Genomic DNA, 12,931 nt, shown 5'->3' with positions numbered 1-12,931 from the left:
GATAGAGTAAGTAAATGAGGGAGCATGTGAGAGAGTATGAGTGAGAGAGAGTGAGTGAGTGATTGTGAGTGAGAGAGTAAGAGAAAGTGAGAGATAAGGAGTGAGAAAGTTTGTGAGTATGAGAGTAGAAGAGTAAGAAAGAAAGTGAGTGAGAGTGAGTGAAAAAGAGTGTGAGTGGAGAGTGAAAGTGAGATAGATGTGAGTGAGAGGGAGTGTAAATAAGAGAATGTGATCGAAAGTGAAAGTGTGTGAGTGAAAAAAAAAGTGAGTGTGAGAGAATATAAGTGAGAGAGAGTGAGAGAATATAAGTGAGAGAGTGAGTGTAAGAGTAAGAGAGAGTGAGTGAGTGAGAGAGAGAAAGAGTGTGAAAGTGAATGAGAGATAGAGAGTAAGAAAGAAAGTGAGTGAGAGTGAGTGAAAAAGAGTGTGAGTGGAGAGTGTAAGTGAGAGAGAGTGTGAGAGTGACAGGGAGTGTAAATAAGAGAATGTGATCAAGAGAGAAAGTGTGTGAGTGAAAAAAAGTGAGTGTGAGAGAGAGTGAGTGTGAGAGAATGTAAGTGAGAGAGAGTGAGAGAATATAAGTGAGAGAGTGAGTGTAAGAGTAAGAGAGAGAGTGAGAGGAAGGTAAGAGTGCGAGAGAGAGAATGAGAGACAAAGAGTAAGTAAAAGAAGAAAGAGTGTGAAGAAAGAGTGTGAAAGTGAATGAGAGATAGAGAATAAGTAAGAGAGATAGAGTGAGAGAGCGCGTAAGAGGGTGGATGAGAATTAGAGAGTAAGGGAGAGTGAGAGAGTAAATGAGTGAGTGAGTGAGTGAGAGTCATGACTCACCACATCTCTGATGACTTCCTGGCGAGCGTCCTCCTCTGATTGGACGGCGCGGTTGAGTTTACTAAGTACAAAGATGCGCAGCTGCTCGTTCTCCAGCAGGCGGCGCACTTTCTTCATGTTGAGCCAGCCGACACCTTGCCCTTCCAGCACGCTCTGCACCACCTCCTTCAGGAACTGCTGGTTTTCACTGTGAGGTTTTAAAAAAGAGAAACACTTAGTTTATTACACTAGACCTGAACACTATTATTACATTTTATTAAACAAACCAAAATACTCTGTGGAGAAGTATTTAGGTGCTCTTATCTGGAAAGCTGTTAACTTGTGGTTTCTGAGGCTGGTAACTCTGATGAACTCATCCTGTACAACAGAGGGAACTCTTGCTCTTCCTTTCCTGGGGCAGTCCTGATGAGTGCCAGTTTCATCCATTTAGGCACTTTTAAAGTTCTTAAAATTCTTCTTTTTTGATTGACTGACCTTCTTGCCATAATATGGATTAGAACATTACTCAAATAGGGCTATTCACTGTATAACTGACGTAACTGATGCTCTACTAATACAAAACACATTAAGAGGCAATACATTCAAGTAATTAACTCTTGATGAGTTTCTGAATTCCAGGTGACTCTAACTCATAAAACTGACTGAGAAAATCCATCCAAGATGTGCAAAATTGTCTCTATCTAAGCAATAGGTGCTACTTTGAAGAAAGTAAAATATAAAACATATTCTGGTTTGTTTAACAATTTTTTGTTTATAAAAAAAAAATCCATAGGTTTTTCATCATAGTTTGCAGTTCTGCATTATAGTTTAGTACTAATGAAAAAGAAAAAAGTCAATTGTTTATATTAGAAGTTTTATGATGAATGGATCATTAGAAATGCTCCAAAATTACTAAAATGACAAAATGAATAGACAACGCAAAACTGACTGGTTTTCTGTGAAGTTAAAAGTTTTTCACACAAATATGCAATCATTGTGTACAAGTGTACATCCACATAATAGGACTGTATTTTGAAGACTTGTGACTTGTGACAATATCTGAAAAGGCAGTTATACAAACTGCAACTGAGATGCACAAAAGGCCAGTTATGAAATTCTGACTGTTTGTGATTTGATCACTTGAGACACATGTAAACTGAAAGTGTAAATATGTTAAGATAGATTTAAAGTGAAGTGTGTTAAAGTGAGTTGTGTAATGTGTGTGAAACAGCCTTGTAACCTTGAAAACTGAACAAGTTGCCACTGCTTTCCTTTACACAGCTGTTAAATACGATTATACTGTATAATCTCTCAATGACACGCATTAGGTGCTTGATTAATAATTAACATGGGCTCTTAAAAATTAATTATATTTGCAAGCAATTTACAATTTATTAAATATAGTGACAAGTGCATGTCACTATGCTAATAAATGACAACAGGTTGGTTTTCATCCCACCAACACCTACTGGAACACCTGCACATTCCTAGTTTCTTTTGAAATTTTAAAAAGGTATATTCTGCTTTTGTTGAAGTTACTGTGTCTACGGTCCAGGAAAGAATATCTACTGTATTTCTTGGACTATAAGGCACACCGGATTATGAGGCACACTATTAATGAATGACTATTTTCAGGTCTATTTTCATAAATAAATGCAGCAGATACCAGATTATAAGGCACATTTTAAGCGACACTAGTAAGGAACAATGGTGTCGACATGTTTTCCCTCCTAATTCAGCCGGTCTCGCCGCTGGGGCAAGTGCCCCAGTAAAGTAAACTGTACTTCTTACCCAAAAAAAACAAACAAACAAAAAAAAAACATTTATTTTAAAGTCAAACGAGAGCTGATGTTAATCTACACAGATTTCTCTCCTGAAAACGTTTTATTTAGGTGAGTAAAGCTCTTCCGTTTATTTACAATATGCTTAGTTTTCCAGATTAGCATTAGCAGCTAATAATTGCTAGTGCAAGCGGTTAGCGGCTAATGCTGCCAGTCAGTGTTAAACTGAGGAACATAAAACTAATAATTAGTTTGTAGTTTGGCTGCTGCGGTTGCGCAGATCTCCATAGCAAGGGAAGAGCTGATTGGCTCTTTTTTTGTTGGAGGGTGGGGCTAATCCCTCCTCATTAATAATGTCATTAATATTGTCTCTGGTCTGTATAGTAACGTACCTGGTATTGTTGGCTCGTCCCTGGGGTGAAGGAGGCTCCCTCTTTACTGTAGGGCTGTGCTTTATAACAGACGACTTTTGATCCACCAGTGCACGAGGGGCACGAGCACCTGTGAGGAATAAACACTTTATCAGCTCTCTGTGTTGGTCAGGAGAACATCTGCACATGTGAAAACACACAGTTAACTACTTTATATACTTACCCTGCTCACAATCACACAGAAAGCCATTATCATTACTCACTAGCTAGGAAAACACACAAAAACACACTAGGGATGCACTGAAATGAACATTCTTGCCCAAATCTGACTCTCTTCTGTAGGAAGGAGCTTTAGGTTTTCACAGAAAGTCACTATAATTTGTCTCTAGTTGCTTTTTTTTAAATAAAAATAGCAAATTCTCAAAGAGGTCTGAAAAGTTGTTAAACCTAGCTATAAAGATTGCTCTATTTAAAGATCTATAGGCGATTGATTTAGGGTTTGTCAGTGTGTCTTTGCTATCGTAACGACAGGAAAAGTACATCTTGCGCGGCTCAAAACACATAGACTGATTCTGTTAATTAATCAAGGTTGTGTTTTGAGGCGTAACGTTAAAATGAACCAATTATCGTGTCCCTTTTCAATCCCTTTAAGAGCCAGGCGCGCTCTAAAGTTAGTGGATTACTATTTTAATGAGGCAGCTACCTGGATGCATCCAACACTTCTCAGCAGAGGTTATGGACCTGCTCGTTTATGCTGTGAAGGTGCGCAAGCAGGAACCCACCAAAGATCCCAAGCTTGCTATTTAAACAATACAGGCTGATGGTGTAAAAACAAGACTGTTGGCAGAGTGTAAGATAGCAATGAGCATTGCAAAGCACCTTGCACACAGTAGAAGATAGGTCCCCTATAAAAAAAATAATAATAATAATAAAATATATATAAAAAAAATAATTAATAATAATAATAATAATTATTATTATAATAATAAATAAAATATTAAAATAAAATAAAGTATTAATTGTCCTCCGAAGAGGGGGGGTGGTGGTTGAAAGAAAAAAAAAAAAAAAAAAAGAAGATAGGTCCCTAAGGCAAAGTTAGTTAGCTGAGCTAACGTTACTACTATTCGAGTCCTGTACAGCTCATATCTCTCAGCGAACAACACTTGTTTAGCCGAAGACAAAAAAAAAATATTTATTCAGTGCATCCCTAAAACACACAACTACACTACTACAGTACCGGTCAAAGGTTTGGACACACCTTCTCATTCCATGTTTTTATTTTTTATTTTTTCCCTGCATTGTAAATATATACTGAAGTGATCCAGACTATGAAGGAACACACAAGAAATCGAGTAGTAACTTAAAAGTGTTAAACAAACCAAAATACTTTTGCTCTTATCTTGCGGTTTCTGGGGCTGGTAACTGTGGATGAACTCTTGCTCTACCTTTTCTGAGGCGGCCCTGATGAGTGCCAGTTTCATCACTACATTTTCGATAGTACACTTTTTTGAATTGACGTGGCTTTATTTTTTCTTTATTTAGTTGAGTACTTTTTGCCATAATATGGAATATAACATTACTCAAATAGAGCTATTCACCGTTTACTGAGGCTCTCAAACACATTAAGAGGCAAGAAATTCAAGTAAATAACTCTTGATGAGTTCAGCACAGCTGTTAACTGAAAGCCTGAATGACAGGTGACTAAGAAAATAAAAGCCAAGATGAGAAAACATGTCTAATCTAAGCAAGAGGTGCTACTTTGAAGAATCTAAAATATAAAACATATTCTGGTTGGTTAAATCTTTAGTAGTTTTTGTTTACTAAATCATTTTAGTATTAATCTACAATGCAGATCATTTTAAAATAAGGAATAAAACACTGAAAACTGAATTTAAGGTGAGTCCAAACTTTTTAATAGTGCTGTATTTAAAAGCAAGCTAAAACACACAGGTTCACACACCAACTAAAAAGACCAAAAAAACAGCACACTCCACTGCAGGTCTACACAAGCCTTTTTCTACACATGTTTTTGCAAGAACAAGAACCAATCTAATAGAGAAACACTCAGGTCCACTTTCACACACTGCAGGAGGGATATTACATGGCTGATGATGCTGGCTTAACGTTACAGAAGGACAGAAGGAGAGGAGGAGCCTGGAGAACAGACTACAGGTATGGTTACGACTCTGGCTTTTGACAAAGACACACAAGTTTATTCACATAAACACAGACCAGCAGAATGGCAGAGAACAGAGTGAGAAAAAAAAAAAAAACTAACAAAAAACAAGTGGAGAAAGAAAGGGAGCGAGGATCTGCATGGCAACAAGATCAACACGTCATGTGACTCATGCAGAGAAAGAACAAAAACTAAGAACAGAAAAACAAAACTCTCGCAGCGGGAGGGATGATCAAACTGTTCCGTACAGTCGGTGTGTATGCGTCTGCCCTGATCACATGCACAAAGCACATTCACGAGGACGCCGTGAGCTTTGTACCGTCAGCATTCAACTGCATACACACGCTGTGTAGGAGTGCAGAGTGCAGTAGAGTGTGTTAGTGGGAGATTATTACACACTCAGTGTTGGGTGTAGAGATCAAATGATGGGTTGGGCCCGAACTCTATTAATAGTGGAATAAGACAATCTTTATATAAAATATAAAAAATGTCTTAAAGCCTTTCCAACAAGAGTCTACTCTACATAGCACTTGATTATATGAGCAGATAAAACAGACCTAAACCAGAAACAAGACCATATCTTTAATGTCCATTGAAAAACAAGCATTTTAGATTTCTACATACAGCTCTGGGAAAAAAAAAAAAAAAAAAGACCACTTCAGTTTCTGAATGAGTTTCACTGATTTTGCAATTTATAGCTATATGTTTGAGTAAAATGAACATTGTTGCTATATTCTATGAACTACGGACAAGATTTCTGCCCCCTAAAAAAAAGATAAAAAAGAGAGAGAATATGAACAGAGAACGCAAAGAATATGAACAAGTTTTAAGAGTTCAGAAATCAAAATTTGGTGGAATAATCCTGTTTTTTCCAGTTTTCATGCATCTTGGCATGTTCTCCACCAGTCTTACACACTGCTTTTGGATAACTTTATGCTGCTTTACTCCTGGTGCAAAAATTCCAGCAGTTCAGTTTGGTGGTTTGATGGCTTGTGATCATCCATCTTCCTCTTCATTATATTCCAGAGGTTTTCAATTTGGTAAAAATAAATAAATAAATAATTTAAAAAAAACTCATCCTTTTAAAGTGATCTTGTTTTTTTTTTTTTTTTCCATAGCTGTAATTTGAACACACTGTCTTTTACAAAATAGACCAGGAGGAATGGACCAATAGAAATTCTCCAAAATGACCTGAAATAACTTTTTTTAAGTTAAGAAACTTTCTCTTTCTCCTTTATAGCTGCTGTTTTGGAAATACACGTTTTTACTGGACAGCAATGATATTATTACAGATAAAGCTTGACAATATGGCCCAAAATTGCTATTGCAGTACATTTTCCAACATCAATACAGAAATACAGTACTAATCAAAGGTTTAGACACACATCATTCATTGTTTTTTTCTTATAGTGTTATTGTACTTTAAGAAACACAGGCAAAAACATCCAGAACAAAAACTACTACACACAAATAAAATTCAGTTACAGATGCTGTAAATTATTTATATTTACCATAAATTAACGGAAATGTGTTTTCAAATATTTTTTTTCTATAGCAATATACTGTATATTTACACAGAACTTTTCGTAGGAAAGCCTAAAATTAATCAGGAAAACTAAAACCAAAACTGAGACCAAAACTCCAATTGCCTTTTGAGAGGGGTATCTGGTTAGGGTTTTGATACTCACTGTACTGGGCTAAGGGATGTACCGTACTCAAGAGGGGTATCCGTCTAGTGCTCTGATGAGAGGGGTATTCTGTTAGTGGTGTTAGAAAGTCTCTACTATTCTTCCTCCACTAGGCTGGTTAGTTTTACACATTTTACAGGAGGTGATAACCAATAGAGGCAAAACCCAACATCCAGCGTAAAGCATGAACGACGGCCTAGGATCCTTCTATGACACTTTACAACTTTACAACAGACACAACACAGGCTTCTTTTGTATGGTTAAACTTCAGCAGTTATTTCCTTTTTCACTCAACTTCTTTACTCTAAAATCACGGGCCCAACCCTTGTTACAACACAGTGGACTGGCATGAATGAGCAGATTAATAAATGAACAAATAGCACGACCACAGTGACGAACGACCATGTGACTTCTCAGGGGAACGACAAGAAGCAATGGTGGAAGAGAAGAGGATGCTGGGAGATGTAGTTGACTGGCTTTGGAGAAGCATGCAGCTCACGCAGCAAAGGGCGGAACCCACCTTCTCCGCTCCCCGGGCCGACCTCTGTTATAATCTCCATTAGAGAATTTAGCCCAAATACTGGACACAGAAGCCAGAATTAGTGCAAAAGGGGGGTTAAAGAGGGACAGAGAGCAACACCGGCCCAGACAGAACCAGTCCAAACATCAACCCACAACCACAGACACCGGACACATGTAGAAAGCAGTGCAGAGAAACCCAGCAGAGAGAGAGAGAGATAGTAGAATACGAGAAATAGAGAGATAGAGAGAGAGATATATAGGGATACAAAAGAAAAGAGTTTGAGGAAAAAAAATGCTGTCCCAAAATCTCCATTGCAAAGAAGTACTTTTTCTCCATTGGTAAATACAGCTCTGAAAAAATAAAATAAGATACCACTTAAAAAAGATGAGTTTCTTTAATTTTACCAAATTTTAAACCTCTGGAATATAATCAAGAGGAAGATGGATGATCACAAACCATCAAACCAAGCTGAACTGCTTGAATTTTTGCACCAGGAGTAAAGGCATAAAGTTATCCAAAAGCAGTGTGTAAGACTGGTGGAGGAGAACATGATGCCAAGATGCATGAAAACTGTAATTAAAAATTCCATCAAATATTGATTTCTGAAATCATAAAACTTGAATATGAATATGAACTTGTTTTCTTTGCATTATTTGAGGTCTGAAAGCTCTGCATCTTTTTTTGTTATTTCAGTCATTTCTCATTTTCTGCAAAACAAACAAAAAAAAAGCTCTAAATGGCGTTTTTTTTGGAATTTGGGAGAAATGTCTGTAGTTTATAGAATAAAACAACAAAGTTAATTTTACTCAAACATAAACCTATAAATATCAGAGAAACTGATTCTGAAACTGGAGCGGTTTCTTATTATTATTATTTTTTTTACAGAGCTGTGTATCTAACAAAATCAATAACTGGGAACGGGTGAGCCTACAGCAGAAACTATGAGATAAGAGTAAATATCAAGAAATATTGCAGTAAATTCAATGAAGCAAAGGCTTTATAGAATATAAGAAAAGGGATTTTAATTCATTTCTCTATATTGAACTCGGATTGAGTCATAAAACAAATAATAACTATATTTACAGGGGAGCAGCCAGGCAATAAAAAAAAATCCATTTTAGGTATATGCAAAGCTTGAATGGTACGGAAATTAATATCTGAAATAAGCCAGCGGCTAAAGATTATACTGATCTAGTACCCAGAGCTGGGATTGAGCAAACACGCGCAGTATTGAGAAGAACAATAAATAAATAAATGGTGTCCCATGACTTTTGCCATGTCTCAAGGAAGCTAAAGGACTTGCCTGATACACAAAATAAAACTAATATAAATATTCACAACTTACAAAGGTGTGTAGGTGTTCCAAAGCCATCAGAGGTGTAAAGTAATTAACTACAAATTCTTCATTACCTTACTTAAGTAGAAATATTTGCTATCTATACTTTACTGGAGTAATTATTTTACATTTTCACACAATTATCTAAACTTTCTACTCCTTATATTTTAATAAAATACTACTTCATTTCAGCTCGTTTTCATTCCGGCTTCTCATCATTCAATAAAACCCCTATCCAGATAAATCTCTCCTTTATCCAGAGTGAATCTGATTGTGATTGAATGTAAAGAAGTATAAACATATACCATTCCCACTCCCTATTGGTTAATACTGTGATCCATGACAACTGCACACATCACGCCCCAGACAAACTCCAGTCCAACTAAGCTTCTCTAATATCTTCAATATATTTATATTCCTCCAAAATACATTAATTTACAATGAGCATATATGCAGCTGAAACACTAGGGAACAGCCTAATGCATCCAAAATGATACATTGAACATTAACATTTTAATATTTTAACATTATAGTCATTATGGCTTTTAGAAAAAGCTATAATGCGGCAACGTTTACTTTTATACAGAAAATAGTTTTGAAACCAGTACTTTTTTTTAAACACTTTTACTTAAAGAGTAAAAAAAAAAATAGCTTGAGTTGATACTTATTCAACGTCTACAGAAGTTTATTTTTTATTTTTTTAATCCTAGTATCTATACTTCTGCCTACAAAGTAAAGAATGTCAACACTTTTCACATCTTTGCAACTCATCCCCTCAAGTACTGTTATGTAATACTGTATAAAATGTAATTTTAGAAACATACAAGGTTTTCTAGTTCAGTATTAATATCAGATCTAAGTGCAACACATCCTTTCTGCATTATGTAAGCTAATACTGCAGAGGTCACATGGGTCAAACTCTTCAAACATCTCATATTCAGCAGAGTTCCAGTGCTAAATAAGTTCCAGTGCTAAACGCAGTGCCAGATACATTTCTCACTTTAGTCAGAAGTCATTTTGTGATGAAGTGGAACTGACCAGTTCATGATCCACCAACTAATGTGTTTTTAACACACCAGCTGGTGCAATGTTGGACATGTCATCACTGTCAACATTTTGTACATTTATTATCCACTGAAATAATAAAAAAAATTATATTTTGGACGAAATCGAACTCAACCAACATGAAATATTTGATGATGGCTAGATATCAAATACCAAACATTTTGCCACTTTTTGCATCATTGGTCAAACTAAAGAGAGTAAATGTATTTATTAAATACTTAAACTTTTTAATTCACCAGCAGACAACGCAACACAGCATGAACTTACTTTAGAAGTGCTTTATAAAATGCTGCTTAGCAATCTGTCGTTTGGTAAACAAACAGATGCTAGCTAAAGCCAAGTTAACGATACTATCCTAGCCCTGTACAGCTCGTATCTTTCAGGTGTAAAACAGCCAGGATGTGATTGGGTACAAAACGGACACAGAGCGTGTAAAGAGGTGTTTCATTCAATTTGTGAGAGTTAACTGAACAAATGAAATGACTTACAATCCAGTACACCTTGGCCTGTAGTCTGCTGTTAACTTCGGCAAGCACTGCTGGAGCAGTATCAGCATTAGCAACTAATTACGCTAAGCGCTAGCTCTTTCACCGTTCAGAGGAGGGAATATGTTAAAACAAGCTACGTGGAATAAACCGCTAGCTGATAGGAACACTCATGGTTCCTCAGTATAGCGTCACGGTATAAGCTGTTAATGCTAATGCTAATGCTGCTGCACTCAGCCTTAGTGAAAATCTGGAAATCTAAGATTACTGTAAATAAATGAAAGTGTTTTAATCACCCAAATAAACAGTTTTCAGGAGAAAAATCTGTGTAGATTAATATCTATCACTCGTTTTACTTTAAAATATATTTTTTTTTTTTTTTTAAGAATTACAGTTTTGTTTACTTAACTTAAGCTAAGTTAAGCTTTACAGTGGCATCGGCAGTAAATCTGCTGTTTGCTGATCATTTTGGTTCACTACTACTAGTATTTTTTCATAAATGCATTTGTGGGAGGAGCATAGACTGGTCACCTGGAACAGAACGTACCACTCGCGCAACTCTGCACATAAAACACACAAAAAATAGACACACAGGACACACTACACACCACAGAGGAGTGCAAAGGAAAATAAGGGAAAATACACAACCAGGAAAGGCTTCTCTTTTTAGGCACGTACACCTGTATCACTCTCCAGTGTACACTCAGCCACCAACACCAACACACTCTCTCTCACACACCCTCAAACACGCACAGAGGCCAGAAGGGATAGGAGCAAAAACACACAGGAAGTGTGGATATACCTTTTTTTTTTTTAGTACATTCTGTTCACACACACACACACTCAGGTATATCCCTCTAATCAGGCTAATCAGCAGCCTACAGCTCACACAGAGAGAATAAGTTCTGATTCTCTCAGAGATCAGGGGCTACACAGCAGTTCAGAGCAGGGGACAGATATATAAAACATACCGGGACTCTCAGGACTCTCATCACCATCATCTGAGCAATAAACACAGTTCATTCAAAATCAACAAACAAAAAACAAAATCAACAGAAAATAAGGTTAAAAACAGAACAGAAGAGAACAGAACATAAATTCTACTGGTGCTAGCTACGGAAAGTGACCAAGTGCTTTAATAATGCCTTCATTTTTCCGTCTACAGCACTGCACAAAGGCTACTTTAGCTCAGCTAATGTTACCATCCTAGTCCTGTACAGCTCGTATCTTTCAGCTGCAAGACAGACAGTTTGTGAAAGAGTAGTAAACTAATACTAATAGTAATCCTAATACTAATAAGTGTGATAGGTTATCATGCATTCATTTAATGCATCTGAAAATCTTGTTAAAATGTTTTAGTGGTGTACAACATTAAAAACTGCAATAAGACAGAAAACAAGTATCTTATGCATTTTATGAGTCAGAATTATTGTAACAGTTTAGGACTTTTTTTAAAAGCTATATTTTCTGTTTTTACGTTAATTGAATCCGGCAGCTGTTATTAACGTGCTAATTCATTTTATTGATAAATGAATAAACAGAAATTTTCCAATGTGTTTAGCAGTTTTTAGAGGTTTGGGAACATATTTTAGCTTGAATTTAGGGGGTGTCGGTGTGTTTTTGCTATTGTAAAGTTGCCTTAAAACGCTCAAAAGGCATGTACGATTTCTCTAAATTAATCATGGGTGTGGTTAATTTTGGGCGTAACGTGCAGTAACTCAATCAGCGTTTCCTGAGTAAAAGTCAGGTGCGCTCTGACTTTGGTGGATTGCTATTTTAAAGGCGCAGCTACCTGGACGTGTCCAACAAACGCTTCTCAGCAGAGGAATCTGGTCTACTTGTTCATTCTGTTCATTGTCGACGTAAAAGTTTGGGTTTGCGTGCACTGCTGCTTGCCCATGTATACGTAACAAAGGGGGTTTTGCGCACGTTGGGGATGTGCCTGTGTTGACAATTCACTGCCAAGATAGCAATAAACATCTAGCTGTTATCATCTGTTTAGGTTGTATTCAGTCAGTGGCGCACCTGTGTTTTTTTGTTGCTAAGATAGCAATACTCCAGAAATTTACCTGAGCACACCTCACTTCCAGACCACCACACCCATCAGTGTAGATATATTCACAAGCACTGTTGCTATTTAAACGAGGCAGATGGAAGGCGAGAAAACGTATAAACAGACTGAATCGTGACGCACCTAAATCAATACAAATTCAATTCAGTAAATGCACTGCATAGGGACCTAGACATACAAAATGTTTTTTTTTTATGATGGCACTAATAAAAAAAAACAAAACATTAAATATTACACATAAATTATGCTTATAATAAACGTAACAAAATAGAATGGCCATAAAGGCTGCTTTCCAATATAGAGAGGAAAAAGAAGGCATCATCATCAGCTCATGGTTCATTTCCAGACTAGCACCTCAGAGTCCGGGGTATAAACAAGGAGAGTGAGAAGGAACCAAGCAACATTCCTACCAACCTTGATCCGCCTCATCGTCTAACTCAAAATTAAGCCATTCTTTTATATTAAAGAAACAAATTCACAGAATAAAAATAAAATTTAAACAGAAGGGAAAGAGAACAGAGAATAATGAGGTAAAAATATATAGTAAATAGTAACTCCTATACAAAGTTATTTTACAACTGTAACGGACATGTTTCCACCTCTGTATCAAGTAAATATATAATATGAT

At 36.5% G+C, this 12,931-nt stretch overlaps 1 protein-coding gene across 49 annotated transcripts in view; it reads right to left on the bottom strand.

The window, feature by feature from the left end:
- The window catches only part of madd (MAP-kinase activating death domain), a 130,248-nt gene that overhangs the window by 36,892 nt on the left and 80,425 nt on the right, over positions 1-12,931 (bottom strand). For 25 of the 49 annotated variants that reach the window (XM_049470907.1, XM_049470924.1, XM_049470908.1 and 22 more), the window contains 2 exons: positions 2,981-3,089; positions 829-1,015 (listed from right to left, as the gene is read on the bottom strand). In XM_049470907.1, the coding sequence (XP_049326864.1) occupies positions 829-1,015; positions 2,981-3,089 (296 nt within the window). Of the gene's footprint in view, positions 1-828; positions 1,016-2,980; positions 3,090-7,343; positions 7,404-11,203; positions 11,234-12,717; positions 12,757-12,931 lie in introns of all 49 variants that reach the window. The other 24 variants (XM_049470918.1, XM_049470919.1, XM_049470923.1 and 21 more) reach the window with 4 other exon arrangements.

The sequence above is a fragment of the Astyanax mexicanus genome, chromosome 23, assembly GCF_023375975.1.
Source record: "Astyanax mexicanus isolate ESR-SI-001 chromosome 23, AstMex3_surface, whole genome shotgun sequence".
Taxonomy (NCBI): Eukaryota; Metazoa; Chordata; class Actinopteri; order Characiformes; family Acestrorhamphidae; genus Astyanax; species Astyanax mexicanus.
This window is presented reverse-complemented; position numbering and strand designations above follow the sequence as displayed.